This window comes from Syngnathoides biaculeatus, chromosome 3 (assembly GCF_019802595.1).
Source record: "Syngnathoides biaculeatus isolate LvHL_M chromosome 3, ASM1980259v1, whole genome shotgun sequence".
NCBI classification, from domain to species: Eukaryota; Metazoa; Chordata; class Actinopteri; order Syngnathiformes; family Syngnathidae; genus Syngnathoides; species Syngnathoides biaculeatus.
Window position 1 is genome coordinate 13,064,768 of NC_084642.1, and position 25,815 is coordinate 13,090,582.

The 25,815-nt window shown below is 41.3% G+C and overlaps 1 protein-coding gene across 6 annotated transcripts in view; it reads left to right on the plus strand.

The window, feature by feature from the left end:
• Window positions 1–25,815, plus strand: part of ush2a (Usher syndrome 2A (autosomal recessive, mild)) — a 207,714-nt gene that overhangs the window by 40,097 nt on the left and 141,802 nt on the right. For all 6 annotated transcript variants that reach the window (XM_061814395.1, XM_061814394.1, XM_061814398.1 and 3 more), the window contains 15 exons: window positions 4,834–5,029; window positions 5,424–5,554; window positions 5,694–5,901; window positions 9,877–10,160; window positions 11,996–12,221; window positions 12,291–12,428; window positions 12,506–12,686; window positions 14,490–14,653; window positions 14,778–14,936; window positions 15,030–15,258; window positions 15,387–15,510; window positions 15,625–15,772; window positions 19,224–19,508; window positions 20,679–20,854; window positions 20,938–21,085. In XM_061814395.1, the coding sequence (XP_061670379.1) occupies window positions 4,834–5,029; window positions 5,424–5,554; window positions 5,694–5,901; window positions 9,877–10,160; window positions 11,996–12,221; window positions 12,291–12,428; window positions 12,506–12,686; window positions 14,490–14,653; window positions 14,778–14,936; window positions 15,030–15,258; window positions 15,387–15,510; window positions 15,625–15,772; window positions 19,224–19,508; window positions 20,679–20,854; window positions 20,938–21,085 (2,797 nt within the window). The remainder of the gene's footprint in view (window positions 1–4,833; window positions 5,030–5,423; window positions 5,555–5,693; window positions 5,902–9,876; window positions 10,161–11,995; window positions 12,222–12,290; window positions 12,429–12,505; window positions 12,687–14,489; window positions 14,654–14,777; window positions 14,937–15,029; window positions 15,259–15,386; window positions 15,511–15,624; window positions 15,773–19,223; window positions 19,509–20,678; window positions 20,855–20,937; window positions 21,086–25,815) is intronic.

The following is a 25,815-nucleotide window of genomic DNA, read 5'->3' on the forward strand; positions in this document are numbered from 1 at the left end:
GGGTCCGTTGAATAGATTTGGGCATGAATAAACAGTGGTAGATTGTGATGGTAAGGATTGCACAAACAGGGGCATTCAAACAGAAGCCACAGGACTTCCCAGCATATATTGTCGCAAAAGTGTGGCATGTGAGGGTCTTTAAAGGCTTTGTCTGCCGTGGTGTTTTACGTACAGTATGTGTGCGCGTCTATTCTCCAGAGAATATCCTGCTGTCTTATATGATTTTGTGAATAATCACCCACAAGGGAACAGGCCTCAGACATGTAAGCGGTGCATTTCAGCGGAATTAATTTTCTTTCATGCTTCTGTGGAGTGAATGTAGGTAGCATTCACTATTTGTTGATCTCATATATAGAATAATATCTCAGTGGTTAGAGGATTGGTTTCGTAAACCAGGGGGCGTGAGTTCATATCTCACTGGGGCCTCTACTCCCCAAGAGGGGTTTCATCAGGAAGGGCATCCGGCGTAAAAACTGTGCCAAACATATGAGCGTTCGTCTGAGATGACACGCAGTGGCGACCTCTAACGGGATAAGCCAAGAGAAACTTACAAAGAGTCATTAAAATTAAAGACAAATAAACCCTCAATGTAAATGGCGTTGGTCCTCCCATTTCAGTGTTACCAGCTTCCCTTCGTTTATCAATAATTTTTACAAGATTTTGGGCTCTCTTTGGAATTTCAGTCCTTTCATCGTCAGTCATGTTGGACCACTGAGGGGGCCGAAAGCTCATAGTGGCTGTTCGAGTTCATCCTTGAGAATTTTTACGTGCATCTTTCACACTAAACTTATCCAATCTTGCCCGGTTCCCTAAACCCATAGGGGAATGAAATTGTCCTCAAGAAAAATGATTAATAATTGTCCTTACCTAATTTTGTAGCTTTCTTACCATCAATATATTCTCCATCTTTAATGCATTTTTATCTGGCAAAAAAACAACAGTATTTACCTCATTTCTCTTCACACCAGCTTCTTCCTCGTCATTATACAAAATGGGGGCCCACCTTACCCCCATTTCCATCTCCTGTCCTCCCACTATTCCTCTCCTCTGTGTCATACCTAATAGGCCCAAGTGCAGGTCTGCATGTGTCACATAAGGGAGGAACTCCCGTGTTTTTTAATACATTTTTAATTCCCCCCCATTTGATGCCCCCCTTGTCCACCATAATTTGTACTGACTGCTGAACAAAATCAAAGGCCTTGTAGTCGCTGTTTCTCGTCTCTGCTGCTGCACTCTGCTTCAGAAAAAAATGAATTTTTTATTTCTTACCCCCCACCTTTTGGTCCACACACACACACACACACACACCTTGCTATGTTTATTTTGACATGAAAGTATGCCTGTGAGAGCTGGCTGTTGCAAGTCATTCCTCATTAGTGCTCTGATTTTCTTGAGCTGTCTGCATCAGTTGATATGTGTCTAAATGCACAGCCGTCCTATTGTAAAGTGTACATTATGTCATGGTTATCGTTTCAGTTGGCTGTTCTTTCTATCTTTGTATTTTCCTGTATGATTAACAAGGGCTATTGATTTTTGTCTTTATTTTCCACCTCTCACGTCTCATTCTTTCTTTGTTGGTATGTCACAAGACACACACTAGTTTTGGAAGAAAGGCCTTTGTCGTCGTCACAAATGTTTATTTAAAATTTTTTTCAATGCTGCTTGTGTGGCCCATGCGTTGGCAAAATAATTCTTATACCCTAGCGGTGATTAATTATAAAACTTTCAGAAAGTCCCTGAAATTACAGCAGAATTCTTCTTCTTCTTCTTTTCCTTTCGGCTTGTCCCGTTAGGGGTCGCCACAGCGTGTCATCTTTTGCCATCTTAGCCTATCTCCTGCATCTTCCTCTCGAACCCCAACTGCCCTCATGTCTTCCCTCACCACATCCATAAACCTTCTCTTTGGTCTTCCTCTCGCCCTTTTGCCTGGGAGCTCCATCCTCAGCATCCTTCTACCAATATACTCACTCTCTCGCCTCTGAACATGTCCAAACCATCGAAGTCTGCTCTCTCGAATCTTGTCTCCAAAACATCCAGCTTTGGCCGTCCCTCTAATGAGCTCATTTCTAATCCTATCCAACCTGCTCACTCCGAGCGAGAACCTCAACATCTTCATTTCTGCCACCTCCAGTTCAGCTTCCTGTTGTTTCTTCAGTGCCACCGTCTCTAATCCGTACATCATGGCCGGCCTCACCACTGTTTTGTAAACTTTGCCCTTCATCCTAGCAGAGACTCTTCTGTCACATAACACACCAGACACCTTTCGCCAGCTGTTCCAACCTGCTTGGACCCGTTTCTTCACTTCCTGACCACACTCTCCATTGCTCTGTATTGTTGACCCCAAGTATTTGAAGTCGTCCACCCTCGCTATCTCTTCTCCCTGTAGCCTCACTCTTCCCCCTCTACTTTTCTCATTCACGCACATATATTCTGTTTTACTTCGGCTAATCTTCATTCCTCTCCTTTCCAGTGCATGTCTCCATCTTTCCAATTGTTCCTCTGCGTGCTCCCTGCTTTCACTGCATATGACAATATCATCTGCGAACATCATGGTCCAAGGGGATTCCAGTCTAACCTCATCTGTCAGCCTATCCATTACCACTGCAAACAGGAAGGGGCTCAGAGCTGATCCCTGATGCAGTCCCACCTCCACCTTAAATTCCTCTGTCACACCTAAGGCACACCTCACCATTGTTCTGCTGCCATCATACATGTCCTGTACTATTTTAACATACTTCTCTGCCACACCAGACTTACGCATGCAGTACCACAGTTCCTCTCTTGGTACTCTGTCATAGGCTTTCTCTAGATCCACAAAGACACAATGTAGCTCCTTCTGACCTTCTCTGTACTTTTCCACGAGCATCCTCAAGGCAAATAATGCATCTGTGGTACTCTTTCTAGGCATGAAACCATACTGTTGCTCGCAGATACTTACTTCTGTCCTGAGTCTAGCCTCCACTACTCTTTCCCATAACTTCATTGTGTGGCTCATCAACTTTATTCCTCTATAGTTCCCACAGCTCTGAACATCCCCTTTGTTCTTAAAAATGGGAACTAGAACACTTTTCCTCCATTCTTCAGGCATCTTTTCGCCCGCTAGTATTCTGTTGAATAAGTTGGTCAAAACTCCACAGCCATCTCTCCAAATTGCTTCCATACCTCTACCGGTATGTCATCAGGACCAACTGCCTTTCCATTTTTCATCCTTTGTAGTGCCTTTCTGACTTCCCCCTTAGTAATCATTTCCACTTCCTGGTCCTTCACTCTTGCCTCTTCAACTCTTCCTTCTCTCTCATTTTCTTCATTCATCAACTTCTCAAAGTATTCTTTCCATCTATTTAGTACACTACCGGCACCAGTCAACACATTTCCATCTCTATCCTTAATCACCCTTACCTGCTGCACATCCTTCCCATCTCTATCCCTCTGTCTGGCCAACCTGTAGAGATCCTTTTCTCCTTCTTTCGTGTCCAACCTGGTGTACATGTCTTCATATGCCTCTTGTTTAGCCTTTGCCACCTCTACCTTTGCCCTACGTCGCATCTCGATGTACTCCTTTCGCCTCTCCTCAGTCCTCTCAGTATCCCACTTCTTCTTCGCTAATCTCTTTCCTTGTATGACTCCCTGTATTTTGGGGTTCCACCACCAAGTCTCCTTCTCCCCTTTCCTACTAGATGACACACCAAGTACTCTCCTGCCTGTCTCTCTGATCACCTTGGCTGTCGTCGTCCAGTCTTCCGGGAGCTTCGGTTGTCCATCGAGAGCCTGTCTCACCTCTTTCCGGAAGGCCGCACGACATTCTTCCTTTCTCAGCTTCCACCACATGGTTCTCTGCTCTACCTTTGTCTTCTTAATCTTCCTACCCACCACCAGAATCATCCTACATACTACCATCCTATGCTGTCGAGCTACACTCTCCCCTACCACTACTTTACAGTCAGTAACCTCCTTCAGATTACATCGTCTGCACAAAATATAATCTACCTGCGTGGTTCTACCTCCGCTCTTGTAGGTCACTATATGTTCCTCCCTCTTCTGGAAATAAGTGTTCACTACAGCCATCTCCATCCTTTTGCAAAGTCCACCACCATCTGCCCTTCAAAGTTCCTTTCCTGGATGCCGTACTTACCCATCACTTCTTCATCGCCCCTGTTTCCTTTACCAATATGTCCATTACAATCTGCACCAATCACAACTCTCTCGCTGTCTGGGATGCTCAGAACTACTTCATCTAGTTCCTTCCAGAATTTCTCTTTCAACTCTAGGTCACATCCTACCTGTGGTGCATAGCCGCTAACCACATTATACATAACACCCTCAATTTCAAATTTTAGTCTCATCACTCGATCTGATACTCTTTTCACCTCCAAGACATTCTTAGCCAGCTCTTCCTTTAAAATAACCCCTACTCCATTTCTCTTCCCATCTACTCCGTGGTAGAATAATTTAAACCCTGCTCCCAAACTTCTAGCCTTACTACCTTTCCACCTGCTCTCTTGGATGCACAGAATATCAACCTTTCTCCTAATCATCATGTCAACCAACTCCTGTGCTTTTCCTGTCATAGTAGTCCACCTAATTTTGATGCCCTGTAATTGATGGTTGTATATTAAATGGAAAAAGTATAAATGTAAATCCAAGATCAATTAATGTTCTAAATCTACACTCAACTCACAGCTTCAGTATTATTTCAAGTCCATTTCTGTGCTTTATGGAGACAAAATCCTAATCTTATGCCAATTGTTTTCCATAATAGCATTAATTTTGGTGGAGCTTTTTTTTTGTATATTTTGGCAATTAAATGCATATATTTATCATTTTATATTCTAGTGCCAGCGTTGCGCCCCCCTCTACAATGACAAAGCTTTCCGACCAGGTGACCAGTTTCAGCCAATGAACTGTCGGCCTTGCCAGTGCAATGGCCACGCCCACTCCTGTCACTATGATGCCCGGGCTGATGACCAACCAACGGAACAACATCTGGGAGGAGGAGGAGTCTGTGACGACTGCATGCACAATACAATGGGTGGGTACTGCATTTCACACAGCCACCAAAACTGTTCTAAATGAGACATTGGAAATGTAAATACATTGTTTAACGTGAGAGTGAAAGGGTGAACTTAGATTGCTGTTCTTAACATGCTTACGAATCATCTTCCAACTTGTAGTACTTTTTATTTTTGGGGTATGCTATTATAAGTGTTTTTTTGCATTCAACCGGCTTCTGTATTGGGCTTTTTGTCCCGGTCCTTTTGTCCTGCATTGTATTTCCCGCAATGTCACTCATACCACTGACAAATGAAGTTGAAACGTAAATGTTTTATAGCCTTAGTGACTCTCTTAATCCCTGAATGGTTTCTAGCTAGCTCCTTGACTTCTGGCTTTGTGGTTTTACACATTTCTGTCCCTGTCTTGATTAGGTAGGAACTGCGAGCTGTGTGTAAGTGGCTTCTTCAGGCTGGCACAATCAGATCCTGCTTCAGTCCATGTGTGCCAGCCCTGCTACTGTCACACTGCTGGAACTGTCAATGGCAGCAGTGAATGTTTCCAGGTAACACATTTTTTTTTTTGACAAGTGACACCTTCACTTGTCATGACTAAAAATGTAATTTGTGTGGCAGCAGAAGTATATATTTTTCCTTTTGTGGCATGCTGCCGTCGGCAACACTCCTTGGGTCTCACATCTGCAGGTCGAAGGCCAGTGTGAGTGTAAGGCTGCTGTAACGGGCCGGCGCTGTGCAGACTGCTCACCTGGCTTTTATGGTCTTCGTGCTTCCAATCCAGAGGGCTGCACTCGCTGTAAATGCAGTGAAATGGGCACCATCAGCTCCTCCACAGGAACGGTTGCCAGCTGCAACCAGCATACAGGGCAGTGTCAGTGCAAAGCCCACGTGACAGGTACAAGCACTCATCGGCCATCACCTTAGATAGACCCGGGGTAGTCTAATTGACCGTAAGTATGAATGTAAGTGCGAAAGCTTGTTTGTCCACAAATTCCCTGCAATTAACTCCCGACCAGTCTAGAGTGTACCCAGTGTTAGTTTATACTGGCTCCAGCGTATCCGCAACCTTAATGAGAACAAGTGCTGGAGAAAATGAGTGGTCGGTCATTGGTCATATTTCAGATAGGCCAACATTAAGGTTGATTTACATGTTCCACTGTATTGCTCTTTGACAATTACTAACATTTCAATTAATAGATCAACGCAACCTGTCATCTCCTTGCATGCGAAAGCAAACGGAAGTTGACAAACTGTGTGCGCCCCCGAAATAGGCATGTGTGTACACCCTTTCATAAACACACACATCCGTAACCGAAAGTGTTATGCCAGCCAAAATAAACAAGCTTTTCCACTGGCGGTGCTTGCAGCCAGCCGTTGTGCGTCTCTTTGTGATAAATGGTTTCACTCTCTCCCCTGTGTGTCTTTGAAGAGCGCGCTCGTATGAAATGCAAAACCAGCCAGCGCTCCTCAACTCAATGCATCGGTTATTGCTAAGCCTCGCTATCAAGGGCCCTTCGCTTGTGTGTGTGCACGTGTTCAGACGTGTTTGTTCAAAGTTGTTAATGTGTGTAATGTCCGTTAAAGTATATGTGAAAGGGGGAGCAAGTGGATGTGTTCATGCAAATTTGTTTTTGCCGAGCTGTATCCATTTTATGCACGTGTTCCATCAAGGACTAAGTTAGTATTTAATTCTCCAAGTTGCTATTTAATTCTCTAATTCAATGCCAAGTTGATTAAAACAAACTACTGCAGCCGCTTGTATTTACCCCTCCCCCTCGGCCCTTCTCCCTCTGACAAGACCTCGCCTTCGCTTTCTTCTGTCCTTGTTTGTTTGCTCGCTCCCACAGGTATTTTTCAGAAATGAGATTTGATTATGGCAATTTATTACCGCCAAGCTGATACTTTGAGCCGAGCGATGGCAGGCACGCTTCAGAGAGACGCCACTGAAATGTGTACAGGCAGGCGTGCATGCAGGCGCACACACTCTTTGCATGGTGCCAGGGTGCGGTGTGTATATAATAGTGTTTGAAATGGTGATGCATGAGCCTGTTAACCAGCTGGCTACTGATAAAAGGGCTGGGTCAAAACACGCGCGCAGACCTACACACACACTTTGCGGGACTCACAACTGAGAGCTCCCAGGTTCGAATCTTGGTTGAGGGCCTCCTGTGTGGAGTTTGCATGTAGGGTTAGGCACCGAGCGCCGATTGGAACCGGGAGAAGTTCCGGTTCTCCTGCAGTCACTCAAATTTCAAAATGATGGTTCCCAGTTTCGATGCCTAGTCCTTGAATAAGAACTGGCAAAAATCAAAGAATAACGCGCACGCAGAGGTTTGTGTCCTATTTCTGTGGAGGCGAAAAAAAAAAAGTGTGTCAACTTTGTTGAAATTAAAGACCTGCAGCCTCAGTGCAATATTTGAAATAAGATTATATAACGCTGTATTACAACCGACGCACTCCGAGCCTCAGCCTACACTGCTTGGAGCTTCAGTGACTCTCAGTCAATTGGGTATAAATAAAATACATCCATATCAACAGTGAGACAGCTAAGAAGGTAAACGGTTGGTTGCACTTTTGCTCTGATGGCTTTTTGCATTTTTTTGGTCTTCAAAACAAATATAAGGAAAAGAGGAAAACAAAGGCTTGACTTTGAGCCAAAACGTCACTGTAGCAACTTTACATCACAATGAATTGGGACAATATTCACAAAAACGTTGACAGTATCACAAACACTAACTTTGTGCCTCATCGTTGAAAGGAATATTTTGATCGCATTTGGTTCCATCTGTGGAAAAAAAGAAAATTACCGGTGCCGTGTGAATTTAGTTTTCGTGCCAAAATGCTGAGTTATGATGACTACCCTTCAAAATAGTTTCGCTAACATATTAATTAATAAATATTAAGTCAATTGGGTTAGTTCTTCACATGGTCCCTTTTCGCTCTTAGGCTTCATAATCTATCCAACCATTTTCTGTGCTGCTTATCCTCACAAGGGTCGCGGGGAGTTCTGGAGCCTATCCCAGCTTTCAATGGGGAGGAGGCAGGGTACACCCTGAACTGGTTGCCAGCCAATCGCAGGGCAAATGGAGACAAACAGCTGCACTCAAAATCACACCTAGGGGCAATTTAGAGTGTCCAATTAATGTTGCATGTTTTTGGGATGTGGGAGGAAACCCACACAGGTTCGGGGAGAACATGCAAACTCCACACAGGCAGGTCTGGGATTGAACCCGGGACCTCAGAACTGTGAGGCCAATTCTTTACCAGCTGAGTCACCATGCCGCCAGGTTTCATAATGATACTGGTTATATGGAACCTTAGTCAAATGTTCGTTTTAGTCTATGGTGTGGGCTGCTGGGAAAATGGATGTTCATAATTTGGACACCCTCTATCTAAATCGTGCAAACTTTTTCGACCCAGCCCCCTGAAATAATCAGAATTAAAAATAATTTAGAACCGGGACAAAATAAAATTCAAATTCAAACAATGTACGATACCACTCCCCATGCTTGGTTTACTCTGGGTACTTCTACTGATTTATGAAACTGCAAATGTTTGCCTTAATTTCGATCTTCTTTTTCAACATATATATATTGATGTTCCAACTTGTTTAGTGTCTTCTTACCTGTCTGTATATTCTGTCCTATGTGGGCTTGCCAGAGAGAAGGATCCTTGGACACCCAGACTTATTTTGTGATATAAGCTTTTAGTTCCAAGTTCTATAATTATATTGTCATTTTAGTGGTAAGATCTGATATGCAGTGTATCATGATGCGTCACAGGAGTTGACGTGGCATTTCCACCAAACACATTCTCATAGTCACACAAGTTTAGTACACCTGTAATAGTATAAAATATGATCTAAGTTGTAAAATATTCCTACTGTATCTATAAAGGCATTAACTCATTCAGGGGGTTCTGCCAAGGGCCTGCCACACACTTAGAGCAGGAAACACACACCTATTCAGTACTTGCAACCCTGTGCAATTGCACTAATATACACTATGGGCATACACACACAAATACACATTCGTACCCACCACATATGAACCTAGGCTCTGTCATAAACGGCTGTGGGGCCCCCAGGCATCCATTTAGGGACAGATTGCCTGTCATGGAATACGTATGGCATATTCAAATAAGCCCTGCTAACTCACACCACATATCACACTTTAAGTAGCCCAGTTATATTGCTGCGCTACAGCCTCATCAGTCTGCTGTTATTAAGTGATCATTTATACAATCAAAAAAACAACTTTAAAATGATGAAAACCCCAGGGGGTCGCACCTGACAGTTTATATGAACTAATGAATTTGATATTTTATTGACAAGTGTACAGTTATTCCGTCTATGATTTGGGAATGCACAGGATGAGATCTGTATTTCTTTTGCACTGAGAGAAATATTTTCAGTTTCTCTTAAGCTTTGGGAAACGGGCAATGTTGACTCTTGTGATGTCAAAAGGAATCACTTTTTATTGTTTCAACACAAAAATGATAGTAGATCGTAATTGAGTGTATTTCTAGGTTCCTCCATCCATCTCTGTTTCCCTCCATCACCCTGCCTTTTTGCCCCTTCGTTCTTTGTATTTCTTTAATATATTTATTTTCCTGCTCAGTGAAATTAAGTGTTTGGCCTTAGGTAAGTGATCCATCATATGTAGAGGGGCCGACTCTAATGATGGCAGTTTTATACACTCAACCACCATTTCTCTTGCTCTCACACTCACTCATATACAGTATGCATGCAGAAATGATTCAAGTCAGAGAGTGGTGGTGGTCCTTTTTTTTTAAGCTCTCAATGTATGTCTTCTTTTTATAGTTTGTGTCGCTGTCATCATGTTGCGGCTTTCTTCTGCTTGCCACACAGGCCTGTCTTGCGATCGTTGTGAATTTGGTTACTGGAACCTGTCCCGTGCCGCCGGCTGCATCCCATGCGACTGCGACCCCTCGGGATCCCTCAGCCCATTCTGTGAGCCCGTGGGTGGCCAGTGTGCGTGTAAGCCCGGGGTGGGGGGCCAGCGCTGTGATTTATGTGGCCGTGGTTTGACTGGTTTAAAGCTGGAGGGAACCTGCACTCCCTGCAACTGCTCAATAGAAGGAACGGTACCTGGGACAGACTGTGATCCTCAAACAGGCCGATGTGTGTGCAAGGCAAGTTAACATGTTTTCATTGTTTATAATTAATTATGTCACACAGTGTTGCTAAAATCACCATGTTCAACAAGCCAAAAGTCACAGCTGGGCACTGTTTTATCTAAATTAGGTTATTGTTTGGCAAATTATGACTTTAGAACGAAAGTACTATTTTGCTTGGTATCATTCACACAGCCACATGTCCACGCACTTGAATGGCACAGTATCTAACCAGACACAATGTGAAAACTACCATGAAATTGCTTTCCAGTCAGCAAAATGGGAGATAAGACATTTTGATTTTTATTTTTATTATGGGTGCCACACACTGACATGTAGCTACCATAAGACATAAATCATGCCAATCAGTTGCCTTTCAGCAAAATTCACCATTCAAACACAAGAATGTCTCACATTCTCACACGTCTTTTATCGGCATATTTACCTTTTAGATCGATGACTCAACCGGGTTAATTGTCATGGCTATGTGGCCACCATTTTGGGAAGGTCGTCATTATCACGAAGGCAACGGCGCACTACTCGTATTTACATATGGATGAATAAAAACAACAGCTTTCATGTATTGTAGTATTTGTTTGGCATTGTCTGCACAAACATGGATATTTTAGCTCACTTATAACTTTAGAAAACACCGTGCAGTAAATTGGAGATGCTTTGTTGTAGTTTTGAGTGCGCATATGCACATACACACACAGCAACTTCAGAATATGCACATTAACTTTTTTCATTGATTTTCATGCTGTTGTTTAAAAAAAATCTGAAGTTACTATTTTCTCAGTACTAAAACGATTTAATTGTGTACTTTTTACACAATCTCAAGTAACTTTTTGGGAAGACCAAACTTTACTTTTAGATGAGTCACACAGTTATCTTACAATACGTACAATATTTGGTTATTCGACCTACCTCTGGAGTGGACATCGTCTGTGACTCTTACGTTTTAGCAACATATTTGCCCATCAAATCAGTTTGTGTTGTATTTTTGTACTGGTCTTTTGTATTTTCGTGATGCTATTTGTGGTTCGTGGCCCTGATTGCGATCCCAGCTGAACCATGTAGCACACTTTACGTCAGTGATAAGAGTTGATCTGCTAGCACTTTTGTATTAATTAGGAAATGCACCCACAGCTAATTAGTTTGCGGATGTTAATGTTAAATGTATTAAGCGACATAGTGATGTTGAGGATTATGTGACAACACGGAATTATTTAACTTTAAATTCGGAAATGGCCAAAAAAACTGAAAATATTGTATTAATTATTTTCCTGAAGGATGTATTTGAGATTTAAGTTTTTTAAGTTGCTTAAACAGTTAAGTTAAACATTCACTTATTTTCCAGAATGGAACTGCTTAAAGAGGAGGATCCTATTCAAGTGACACAGCTTGAAGCAGGCATCATGTGTAGGCGGAGATGGGTTTGGCTCAAGTTGAAAGCCAGAACAAAAAAAAGCAAAGACATGAGGCAAATTTAATTTGAATCTTAAATTTGTACATCAACGAGAAGTTGAGGCGGAGCAATCTATGTGCTCTGCGATTGGCTCTTGACCGGTTCAGGGTTTACCCCAGCTCTCACCCGAAGATAGATAGGCTCCACCACGTCTGTGACCCAAGATAGCTGGGATAGGCTCCAGGCTGTGACCCTCGTGAGAACAAGCGGTACAGAAAATGGATTGATGGGCCTTATTGTACTCTTCAGAGAGTCAATTTATGTTGGGAAAAAAAAAAAAGAACAAATCTTTGAAGGGGGAATCACTCCAGTCTTCCTCTCCAATGTTTGTTTTTGTTTGCATTTCTGCTAATATTTTATATTTCTTTTGTTTCTCTCCATTCAGGAATATGTGGAAGGCCATCTCTGTGACTCTTGTCGTCATGGTTACCACACCTTGGAGCTCCGAAACTCCCTGGGTTGTCTGCCATGCGCATGTGATGTTAATGGCACTGTGCCGGATGGAATATGTGATATGCAGACCGGACAGTGCCCCTGCAGGGAGGGGGTGGAGGGAATGCAGTGCACCAACTGTGGCCCCAACTACTTTAACACAAGTTCTGATTTACAGAGTAAGAAAAGTTTGATTGATTTTCAATTTTTACTAAATCACTAAATATTGTTTGTCTGTGTCTTATCAGACAGGTCATTCCAGGGTTGTGCACAATGTACATGTGACTCAAGAGGAACAGTGGCCGGCTCAGTGTGTGACAGCACCACAGGCCAGTGTGTGTGCACGCAAACGCGCTATGGAAAAGACTGCAGCACATGCCGACCTGGTTGGTCTGTTTGGAAGCTAAATGGATCCAACGGTCTCTGGTTTCAAATTCTAATTTTATTTATTGTCTCTCTTCAGGTTTCTACCTTTCCCCAGATCAGACTACGTGCGTGGAGTGTGACTGCCATCCTATGGGAGCAGTACAACGCAAGTGTGAAAGCCAAACTGGCCAGTGTGTGTGTGCCCATCCCTCAGTAGGAGGGCGACGCTGCGACCAGTGTCGGGAGACCTTCTTTGGATTCAATCCTGGCCTGGGAAGGTAGTTTGAGTACAACCAGAGACATTGTATTTGTGGTGTTCAGAATGTCTTATGACAGAGCATGTAAGGTACAAAAACATCTCTGTGTGTATAGATGAGGGCAAAGCAGTATCACTGATGATCTGCTGTCCATAAGTGAGTGTGAACAAAACATTCTCAACTAGCACATTTATGTCTATGTTTATATGACTGTGAAAGTGTAAGGTGGTTGACCTGATGATCACCCGCGGCACAGCCCCAGTGAGGGTAACACCACACCGGTGACCCAGACACATACCGTACAGTCAGTCACACACGCACACACATTGTGACAGACAGTCCAGTTTTTTTGTCACTCCGCTTTCACAGCTATCGATGTTTGAAAACATAGATGGCGTTCAAGTGAACACCTTTCAGACACGGAGTCAATCCTGACGTAGCCGGTCTGTTAAAAAGGACATTAAAGTTTATACATTGGAAATATTTTGCATTTGTCTCATGAGGTATCAGTGACCCATCTTGCTAGTTTTTCATAATACAATCAGTTGATTGGTGGGTTTTTTCTTTGACATGCGAGCTCAAACTTGAGATACGAGTGCTGTATGGCGGTTCCACTTGCTTGACGCCAAACATAATTTGCTGATATAATTCATAAATGCCAGTATGGTGGAGCAACTAGTTGGTGTTTTCCTCGCAGTTCTGAGGTCGTGGCCCCGCCTGTATAGCGTTTACATGTTCTCCATTTGGCTCCGTGGGTTTTTCCTCCCATATCCCAAAAACATGCATTAATTCCCCTTAGGTGTGATTGTGAGTGCAACTGTATTTCGTCTCTGCATGCCCTGCGATTGGCTTGCAACCAGTTCAAGGTGTACCTCGCCTCCTGCCCAATGATAACTGGGATAGGCTCCAGCACTCCCGCGAACCTTGTGAGGATAAGCGGGTCAGAAAATGGATGAATGGATCAATATTTAGCAAACTATCTTCAAAAAAGAGGACTTAAAGCTGTTGATTGCCACTACAAGTTGGAGTTTACAGTCAAACTGACCATATAACAGTTATTTTGAAATAACCACATACCTTGCATCATGCATACAACGCCACAGCCACAGTGGTTAACAATTAACCCAACACACAACAAATATTACATAACACCAGCCAAGGTGTTTAAAACACTTTTAAGCTGTGAACAAGATTGCTATTATGCCAGAGAAGTTATGGAGATTTGTTGATGAAGAGTTTTCTGTATTAGACTGATGCCACTCATGCTCATAGGATGTTTTACACAACAACAGAATGTGAAAGTGATACTTTTGGCTTGATTACACTTCAATAGACCAGTTAATATATTTAGATTCCCTTCCATGTTTATATATTAAAATATATACACAGTGTATCTACTTTGAAATTATTAAATTATTAAGGTTAAAAACAAAAAATAATTGTTTGGTGGGCTAAAATGGATTAATCGCATTTCAATTCATTTTAACAGAGAATTATGGTTTGAAATACAAGCCTTTTGAAATAAAAGCGTGGTCATGGAGTGATTTAAATTTGTATCTCAAGGCACCAGTGCTTACCACAAAATATATAGTACATATGAAATTAGTTTTACTAGTTTTACTGACTTATGGATAAGCTATCCTGCCATATCTGTTTAAGGTCAGCTTGTTGAAATGTATCCTATAACTATAAGCAATTTGGTGTAATTGGTTTCATAATCAATTAATATTTTTGTTGAACATACCATCCAATGCAAAGTCTCTAGTATGTTAACGGTAATTATGCTTTGATCTTGTTCAACAATTTTGATTATTGCTCCTCCAGATGCCAACCATGCGGATGTGACCCTGTGGGCAGTGTCAATGGCTCCTGTAATTCAGATTTAGGAGTATGTAAGTGTAAGATGCTGGTTACCGGGGACAAATGCGATGCATGTCAACATGGAGCAAGCCATTTACGTGCAGAGAACATCTATGGCTGCAGTAAAGGTCCGTTTTATTTTTTTTACACACACGTACGCATACACACAGATTTCAGGCTCTGTTTGTCACAGTCAGTGGTTGTTTTCTTGTCTATTAAATTTGATCCCATGCTCTTTTGGTGTCCTTGCAGCCCCATCTCAGCAACCTGCCCCTGTAGCCCTTTCTCTCAGCTTTTCTTCCATTAATCTGACTTGGCATCAGCCTGACTCCCCAAACTCGAACATTCTCAACTACACTCTCATGAGGGACTGGCAGGCTGTGCACAGCATACAGCGCAGCTATCCTTTCAGTAAGTGCACACTGGAGTGCACTCTTCTATATTTCTATTCATTTTTAAATCCCACAGAAGTCTGACATCCATTCTCATGTCATCTTTCTTCAGGCCCAGAATCGTTCACAGATGCTGGTTTGTCTCCTTACACAAACTATTCCTACTGGCTTATCACGGCTAATGTAGCCGGTGAGACCATTAGCGCAACTTCTTCTTACCAAACTTTAGGCGCTCCACCTGAATTGGACCAGCTTCATTTAAACCTTGTGGGACAACCTGGCCCCACAAGTGCTAGCTTTAATTGGAGTGCACCACCGAATAACACAGGGCCGGTGGAGCGGTAAGAGATTTTAAGAGCAGATGGTATTGCATTGGTTCCAATACTTTTGTTCACATGTTAATCCCTTTAAAAAGTACAGTGAAATTCGATGAAACGGACTTGGAAATCCTTGTATTTGTGTCCCGCAGGTTTATATTGTCCTCCACAGATTTTTCTAGTGGAGCAGAGCCTGTGATCCACTACACAGGTTTATTGACAGAGGCGGTGGCAAGTGACCTAAAAGCCTTCACCCTGTACACTGTCACTCTGCAGGTGTGTCAGAAAACACGTCCTTAAAAAAAAAAAAAAAAATCTAAAAAAAAAAGTACTTTTATGGGTTTATCAAGGATTTTAGCGCTAAATGAGATGTTCCTCCTTTCTTGAAAGGCATGTTCATCTGGAGGCTGCACTTCTACTTTACCTTTGTCACTTCTCACAGCCGCTGCCCGACCGCAGAACCAATCTGCTCCCAAGGTCACTGCCACTGGACCTCACACCCTGTTTGCCTCATGGGAGCCTCCCGCTCAGCCAAACGGTGAATCATTTTGAACAAAACTACAAAACTGTAAAGTTTCACAACTGTCTCATGTACTGTTTAGTTGCGATACTGGTGAGAAAATCTCCCCATAAATGGATACACTCTTAAAGTGTCTTTAACGTGAGGTAGAGCTCATCAGGAATGGGCATGATAAAGCAGTCATTTACCATTCACACCAACAAGATTGGGTTGGGTAGTCTTGAGGCATTAAGGACATAAGGCATTTTATTACTTGGCAACAAACTGAAGTTGGTCTCAATTCATGTCCAAACATTTTGAATCCTCACTTAGGTACACTACGTATCTATAAAGAAATAAAAAGGGAAGCAAATGAAAATTTGTGCAAGAACACGTTGTGCTAATAAAAAGTGAAGGCAAATGTTGTAAATGAAGCGCTCTTTTCACATATATCCATATTTAAAACAAATTTGTCATGCCATTCCATGGATTTTGTGGAGGCTACTGTTAACCTTTTCAACACATTCTCATCAAGTGACTAAGCCTGTGCTCGTCACTCAAGCCTTACTTAGACCCCTATCCACTCCGTTTAACAGGAATACACAGAAGTGCAAGTGCCTTTGTGAAATCCAGAGGGCTTTGTGCTGGCTCTAAGGCTCAGTGTCATACACAGCCAGGGTTTCTCACACCATATGTGTCTCTGCGTTTTCAGTCTTTCTCCTGTTAATCTGACGCCACACACCACACCTCATAACATGCTCTCGTTGCTCCACTTTACTTAATTTTGGGTCTCATCAGCTCATCTGATGAAGACTTAACCCTTACACAGCTCATCTGATGAAGACATCACCTTTACGCTTTCCACGGTTTTCTTCTTGACTCTAGTTAAACGTGAAAGAGGAGTTCGAAAGAGAGTAGAGATCTTTTATATGTAAATAATACACTGCATGGTTTTAAGGGTGTAATATAAGATAAGGAACAATGGAATAGCATTTCATAACCCTCCATTAAATGTATTTGCATAATAGTCTATACTGGATCTTGGACCTCATTTGATTTTGTCAAATATTTTTTCTCTTTTTTTTTTTTTTGTCTCTGATACTGTGAAAAAAATAAGTATTTAAACTTCCTGCAAATTGCATCTTCTCCCACTTAGAAATCATGGAGGGATCTGAAATTTTCATCGTAGGTGTGGAATTTTTTTTAACAATTTATTTGTGCAATACAATTGCAAATAAGTATTTGAACACCTGAGAAAACAAATGTTAATATTTGGTACAGTACCCTTTGTTTGCAATTACAGGAGGTCAAACGGTTCCTGTAGTTGTTCACTAGGTTTGCACATACTCCAGGAGGGATTTGGCCTCACTCCCCCACACAGATCTCCTCTAGATCAGACAGGTTTCTGGGCTGTCGTTAAGAAAAATGGCGTTTCAGCTCCCTCCAAAGATTTTCCATTTGGTTCAGGTCTGGAGACTGGCTAGGCCACGCCAGAACCTTAATATGCTTCTTATGGAGCCACTCCTTGGTTTTCCTGGCTGTGTGCTTCGGGTCATTGTCATGTTGAAAGACCCAGCCACGACCCTTCTTCAATGCTCTGACTGAGGGAAAGAGGTTGTTCCCCAAAATCTCATCTTACATGGCCGTGGTCATCCGCTCCTTAATACAGTGCAGTCGTCCTGTCCCATGTGCAGAAAAACACCCCCAAAGCAGGATGCTGCCACCCCTATGCTTCATAGTAGGGATGGTGTTCTTGGCATGGAATTAATCATTTGTCTTCCTCCAAACACAGTTAGTGGAATTTTGACCAAAAAGTTCAATTTTGGTCTCATCTGACCACAAAACTTTCTCCCATGACTCCTCTGTACCATCCAAATGGTCATTAGCAAACTTAAGACGGGCCTTGACATGTGCTGGTTTAAGCCGGGGAACCGTCCGTCCCATGCAAGATTTCAAATCATGACGTCTTAGTGTATTACCAACAGTCACCTTGGAAACGGTGGTCCCAGCTCTTTTCAGGTCATTGACCAAGTCCTGGCCTGTTGTCGTGGACTGATATCTCACCTTTCTAAGGATCATTGCGACCGCAAGAGGTGATATCTTGCATGGGGCTCCACTCTGATTGAGAATGACCGTCATGTTTAGCTTCTTCCATTTTCTAATGAATGCTCCAACAGTGGACTTTTTTTCACCAAGCTGCTTGGCAATTTCTCCGTAACCCTTTCTAGCCATGTGGAATTTTACAATTTTGTCTCAGGTGTCTTTGGACAGCTCTTTGGTCTTGGCCATGTTACAAGTTTGAGTCTTACTGATTGTACGGGGTGACAGGTGTCTTTATGCAGCTAACGACCTCATGCAGGTGCATATGATTCAGGATAATACATGGAGTGGAGGTGGACTTTTAAAGGCGGACTAACAGGTCTATGAGGGTCAGAATTCTAGCTGATAGACAGGTGTTCAAATACTTATTTGCAGCTGTATTACACAAATCGTGAAAAAAAATCATACATTATGATTTCTGTATTTTTCTTTTCAGATTATCTCACAGTGGAAATGCGCCTATGATGAAAATTTCAGACCCCTCCATGATTTCTAAGTGGGAGAACTTGCAATATAGCAGGGTGTTCAAATACTTATTTTCTTCACTGTAGATGAAACAAGTGCATGCTTACTCTTTGAGTGTGAGCGTCCACAGTGCCAAATATTGACCCTCTATTATGGCCTTTTAGCATCCATTAACAACATCAGAATTTAGTTCACCCAAGTGCAAGCAATAGAAAATAGAAAAGAGTATTTAACAGGGCTTCATAATCTCATTCATTCTCTGATACCTCTCTAGCTTGCCAATGGAGTGGTTGGAAAAATTAGGTCCATTCAGGAAATGTAATCACAATAGAGTACGCATTGTTTGGGAAGAGTGGTCAGGGTAATGACTGTTATTGCACTAAGAGTGATAATCTAGCATCTTTGTCACGTGTCAGTGAGTGCTGTGGGTGTAAGAGTTACCAGCACATAACCGTAGTTGAAAGGGGGGAAAAAAAATCATTCTGTCAGGATGGTTAAGTATTCAGCAATAAAGTGTCTAGACAGGTTCAGGGTGCGGCGCAGTTATTCACATGCTGCTTTCGAAGAGAAATAAAGTTCATGTTCATGCAACGTTACTCGCAGCATGCTCCCCTCCTACTTCACATCTGGCTTGCACTGTTAAAAGCTTGTTACAACTGCAATCCAGAACCAGATGATGCAAAGCATTTTTCCCCATACTACAACAATGAACCAATCAGTAATAAAAAAGGCTGTTTTTTTAATTTTTTAAATCACATTACATTGGGCAAGTGTCCCCAATGTTGTGCGTATGTTTATGCATGAAGTAATTACTTTCTCAAAGCAGAAATAGGCAGCATCTTCACCACTGTAGTTAGATCTCCTGTCTTTACGACGACTCACTTTTAATCTACTGCACATAACTTTTTAACTGCTTTCCCTACAGGAGTTATCACAAGGTATGAGCTGTTTTTACGGGGGCCGACGGAGCCTCACCGCCTGTCAACTCTGACTGGTGAGAAAAGAGTTTTTGTCAGCACTGGATGGCTGGATCCAAGCACCCCGTCGTCTCAAGCCCAGCTCATCAATAGGAGCAAAGCTTCCCCCCCTGAGAGCAGTACCATTGTGACTGGTCTGCAGGCATTTTCCACCTATCAGATGAGAGTCGTTAGCGTCAATATGGCAGGCAATGTCACATCAGGGTGGACCACTGCACGCACAATGGAGGGAGGTCTGTACACGATTCCTGGTCCCATGCGTTTCCTTTGTTTTACATTTTTTTTTTGTTTTCTATTTCTTTCTTCTCTCAATGGTATGCAAGTAAGATGTAGAAAAAAGATGTTTAGATGTAAATTTGAAAAATCATTTTATTAATCGACGTGTTTTGAAGGACGCAACATTTTAATATTTGGTTGTGTATATATTTCACTTTTTAAATTTTCTCAAGTTAACAGTCATGTTAGTGATCCAAATTAAAATTGTACATTTGACTGAAATTAATATACATGTACACAAGAATAGTCTGACTTATTAGAAATGGTTTTATCTGATAAAGTTTTCATTTTATGAAAAAGAAGTAACTAAAATTATGAAAATAATTAAATGTTGTGGTTTGTATAAATTGTGATTTTTAACGGAATAAAAAGATCCTAATATTATGAACTCAATAGAGCAAGACTGAGGACTCAAGTGACTCGTTTATAGCTCACAAACAATGAAATAGTCAAATGTGGTAAACAGCATTATCAATGTTAACTTTTTGTTATGTGTTGTGGTTTTCCCCCCTCATATATAAATATATATATAAAACATTTATACGAGTACATTACAGGAATGATGTTGTGGTCTTTCTCTTAATCCATCATTCAGTAATTATCTATGTTTGGCTTTGGTAGCATTTTCTAATCCAGTACACTTGTAATGAAATGGAACATGGTGTGTAAAAGCTCACTTGGAAAAAAAACGACCCAATTTCAACAGACGCAATAAAATCTGATTTTTATTTAAAAATAACACAACAGGCTGTTAGACATAATGTGAGCAAGAACGAGGGAAATGAGGGAAGCAATGAAAAATGTGTTTGTGTGTCAGTGTGTGTGCATGTGTGCTATCTTAGGGGGGTACTCATTAAGGTATTTGAATTTCAAAGAGATGATATGGCTCATTAAGACTAAGCGTTTGCCCCCAACATCACTCTGAGCTATGTGTCTGGGTAATAAGCATATGATAACATCATTTTAGTGTTGTGTGTGTGTGTCAATTATTTTGTTAATATGTGTATATATACTATGCTAAGTGAGAAAAACACATAGTGACTGCATGTGCCTCACTAGTATCAGTGGTACAGATCAACAGAGGCTAAAACCACTGAACAAGCTGGCTTATGTACCACTATCTTTAGTTCCAGAGTTGATGCCTCCTCCAGATGTGACTCCACTGTCCTCCACCAGTCTTAAGGTCACATGGAGTACTTCTGAAGGTCAAGGGGTCATTGCCAGAGGGCAAGTCATAGAATATCGTGTCAATTTGCTGACTGAACAGACCAACAACAGCTATGCTCCTCCAGTTGTTAGCCAAGTTAGTGTCATACATTCTCCTTTATATCGCCTAGTGAAGGTCTCTTCCGCTCCATAAATAAAATTATCATCCCTTTTTCTCAGGTCCTGCAGCGATTTGGACCCTCAGCCAAGCCCCTTTATATCGTAAAAGGGTTGAAGCCTTATCATGTGTACAACTTTACTGTGACACTTTGCACTAAAAATGGCTGCATTACCAGCCCTGCAAGGTCTGGTCGGACCCAACCAGCAGGTAACACCTACATGTTCATTTTCATTTGAAAAAAATCATAGTCAGGAATTTGCACACTTGCTAACCATGCCTACAGTGAACAAAGACAAAATACATTGTGATTTACATACCATAATTTTTCGTGTATAATTTGCATCGCCAACCCATGTCCCAGAATAGTCAAGTTAAGGCAAATAGAACAAAATGTAACCTAGGGGTTGTGGAAAAGGTAATTGTCTAACGTTACAAATTTATTACAACAAATTTTTGCCGCTCACCTAAAAATATGACTTCTTTGCAGTTGCTGCCGTATTGACATAAAAACTCAAATATTGTGGCTTTTGTTCTGATGCAGTATTTTCAAATGGGGATGGGGCATAATTAGAGATATATAGATAGATGAACCTTTTTCTCGATTTTGCGCGCTTATGGAAAGGAAAACTTCTAACCTCCATAAAATCCCTAATACAGTATTAGGGGTTCATTCTGATATTTTCAAAGATTGAAGTGGACATAGGAGGAAATGTCGAGAACTTCTGGTGATGTTTGGTCACAGATGCAGTTTTATGATATTAAGCAATGTTAAGGTTTTTTAAACTAAGTATAGGCTGTCCCAACATGGTGGGTTTAAAAAAACAACAAAAAAAACAGGGTTCAGCATTTCTTTGAAAAACCCAATATAATTGGGATTATCCTTCACATTTTCCTTGGGTGACTGTGGCTCAGTAGGTAGTTCAAACTCATCCAGTGACCCAAGGGAAGGGTCGCTGGTCCGAATCCCACCTCAGACTGTCTGCAAGTTGTAGTGTCCTAAAACAAGACACTGATCCCTAATTTTCTCCCAGTGGGCCTAGCAGCACCTTGCATGGCAGAAGCTACCCATTGGTGTATGAATACATGTGTGATTGTAAGTGCAGTCCATTTATGTTTTGACCATATGGATAGGAGCAAATCATTGGTGCGCATCATATTTTATACATATATATTTTTATATATTTCGTATTAATACACACTGGTTACACTGTCAGCATCCATGCCAGCACTTGTTTTAGCGTCTATGTAAGATACCAAATGAGGCCACTCACAAGGCAATGAGGAACAATTATTTTTCACATCTGTTAGCAGAAGAAGCTTAGATTGCCCCCCACACTGCCCGTGTTCGAAGGTCATTATTGACGATATTGTACACACTCAGTGTCACATCCAAACTAAAATGATCACAACACAGCAAACGGTAGAATAACTGGCAAATAATAAAACAAAAAAAAGAACAGCTCATGAAATCATTGACACAAAATATGCACTTTAAACAAAATTTACCTGCTCCCAGCATGCTAACTCATGCACTCAAGACCACCATAGACAGACACACAAGTTCTTCGGACATGTGTGGTTGATGCCAGAAGGACAGATGGCAGGATTTATTTCAACAGTGTTTGTCTAAACCTTTTAGTGGTAGTAGAAATCAGTTCACTGAATGCATTTATTTTTCTTTTCGTCTCTCTATTTTTTTAAAACTATGTACTTGCTGGCACGCCGCTGTGGGATCCGTGTGGATGGGAGTAGAAACTAGTGAACATAGATTTAAGTTGCCAAAAATTTTTCACTAGCTCACTCTGTATTTAAAAAGGCACTATCGGTAAAATCTCTCCCGTCACGCACAGGTCACTAACTCCTCTCTGCATGTATGTCATTATGCGAGCTTATTTGTGCCGCTTTTAAAGGAGGTACAATAACCCACTGCATTTTAAATTCACTGGGGCTACGCTAGACTACTAAAGAGCAAAACCCAGTCGACACTGCCTTCTTACTGAATGGGCAGGCAATACAAGGAATGTGGTGGATCAGACATTCATCTCGTTTATAAATATGTTCACAGTGGACATCGAACCCTCTGAAACATTGTAGAAAGCAGTTCATTGAACACCAATGTCATTGTTATCACTGTTATTAGCCCATTCTTGATTGTTGAAGCCAGCCCACTGGCCAGCAAGCAGCCTATGGCCATACACCGTCACGCATGGATTGCTGTCTCCATATATGCGAGACCGTCATGGCGCCTCACTTAAAGGGAATGCATTTACACCCACTGCTTCCTTTTGTTAAATGTGACACCTGCATGCATATGCGAGATTATGACAACCTGGTCTAACTCTCCCCCTCAAAGAGTTATACCACACACTACGCCACGTTTGCGTTTGCCAGGGAAATAGAAACCTTAATCTTAACACACACCTTTCAAAAAACAATCAATAATTGCATTCTCTTCTTGACTTTTTTTTTTAACACAATTAGTGTATTTAGCACTCCTGTCTTGAAAAAAAGTGGAACACAGTAGCAGAGAAACATGAATCATTCTGTGTACAAGTGTGTGTGTTTTACTCTTACTGTTGATTCTTACACATACATTTCCATCTGTTCACTCGCGGACACTACTCTTACTCCTCATCCTACTCCTCATTATACTTTTTTGTTGTTTTGTTTATCGTTTTGAGTGAATAGACAATGGATGGGTGACGGGGGAGGAAAAAAAACAAGCCTTCATCTATAAATACTAGCTCAGGGATTTCAGCTTTTGAACGTAGTCTTAACAGCTACATCTGTCGACATTAGCAATGTTTTCAGTCCATTCAATTCTTAAAAAGTCTTGCCTGTGCTTATGATGATGAATGATCCCTCATATTGTAATCAGTGGACTTTTTAAATGTATTTTTAATGGCTACATCTGTTGACACAGCCACAATGTTTGTTTTAAGCGATTCCAAAGACTTCTCTTGACTGTAATACAGTACAATACAATATGGCTTATTGTACCCAGTTGACTTTCTGAATGTATTTTTAACAGCCACATCTGTTGCCTCCATTTTGTTTCATCCTACGCCAAAGATGTCCCTTGTTTCAACTCTAAGAAATGATAGCGACATATGCCGTTAGCCAGGTTTTTTTGGGTCGGTAATCGTATCTAAAACACTTTGCATTGCATGTGTCAGACTGTTTAACACTTTATTTTTCGTAGTTTAAAAACTGCAATCACGAGACTTATCCAGAATTTCACTATGTAGTTTATTCAGAAATATAATACATTTTATTTTAATTTTAATTTTTTTTCATTTTAAAGGTGATGGTGATTGGATACATTTTCCTAGTATTGTTTTAAGTTCATTTGGTTTAAAAAGACCCTTGTTCAAATGCTATGTTTTTGTAATGTTTTTTTCCCAATTGACTTGTACAGGCTAAGGTCACATTAATGGTGGAAAATGTTTTTATACAGAAAAAAAATCATACAACAAAAATATGCCATTTGTACAGGGGTGTAGGATATTTTGCATCCACTGTTTGTATAAGGCGCTCTATATGCAATACTACACACCGTATAATTGAAAAGCATATATTGCCGTAATTTCTCGAGTATAATATGCACCCCCAAAAATCGACTCTCAAAAAGTAGGAAAACCCTTCTTCCTATGTATAATGCGCACCCTTGGCTTTCTCTCTATTAATATATTTATATGCAATACAGTACATGTTAGTGGTGAGCCCCTCCTAACTTGTTTTTGTAAGACTTATCAGTATTAATATTAAAACAAAGGTTTGCTTGTTCTTTAGTAATGTATGTTTTACTGTGCCATGTGATTATTTGTCGTCATCCAACCTGTATATGGTGTACAGGCAGTGATGTACATTACAGCACGTGTTGACATAATGGAGAGGAGACAGCACATCCTATCACACCAAGTTAAATTTCTGGTTATGTGGTTATCATCAGGGGTCACTGATGCTGTAGTGGTTCATGCGCCTGACTTTCATGTGGGGAGTTTGGGTTCAATTCCCGCTTTGTGAAGATGTCTATGTCCCTTGCAACTGACTGGCGAGCAGTTCAAGGTGTAGTCTGGCTTACGCCCAAAATTAGCTGGGATGGGCTAAGCGTAAGTTAACTGGGATGGGCTCCTCTCAGCACTCCTGCAACCCTTGTGAGGATAAGCGACTTGGAAGTTGGATGGATGGTTATCCTTACTCTTAGTCTTTGCCCTCACTGGTGCACGTCTGTGGTGGCATTACAAAAAAAATGATAAATGGGGGAAAAAATAAAATCAAAAACACAAAGGCAAACATTTTTTAAGACTATGATTTAATTGCTCACAGAGCTGGAATTGAACCACAGTTGCTGACTCGCACAGGCACTCGTCACTTTTATTTTGAGATGCATGTTTTTCATGGACATTTTCATTTGCGCTGCAAACTTGTCTTCCCACTCTGTTTGGATTAAAATTATATCCTTTTGATACAGATGAAAACCACTTGTATGATATTTACAAAATGTTGATGAAGTATGTTAATCAAATGTGATGTAGTGATGTCCACTAAAGGAAACACTATGGAAATTTTTTACAAACCACATTTAGTGGTACATTAAGCGGCACGACGAGTAAGATCCATTTGAGTGTGTTACTGATTCACTAATAAATCTAGCATCAGTATGACTAGGCTATTAGAGGCTGCTACCATCTGTTGTAAGCGAGCTGGCAGCATCTGCAAAACCAGCAGAGCTACAAGTAAGCACATGACCAAACATTAATGTGCACACTGCGACAGATGCAAACTGTCCATATGTGTTGAAACATTTGCAATTGTTTCCTTTTTCTTGTCTCTCCAGGAAGTTATTGATCACAACGTAAAGTGAGTGGCTAATCAGGGACTGATGGTGATGTTTTATGTATTCTACATCCATAAAGACTTGTTCTACAAGACAC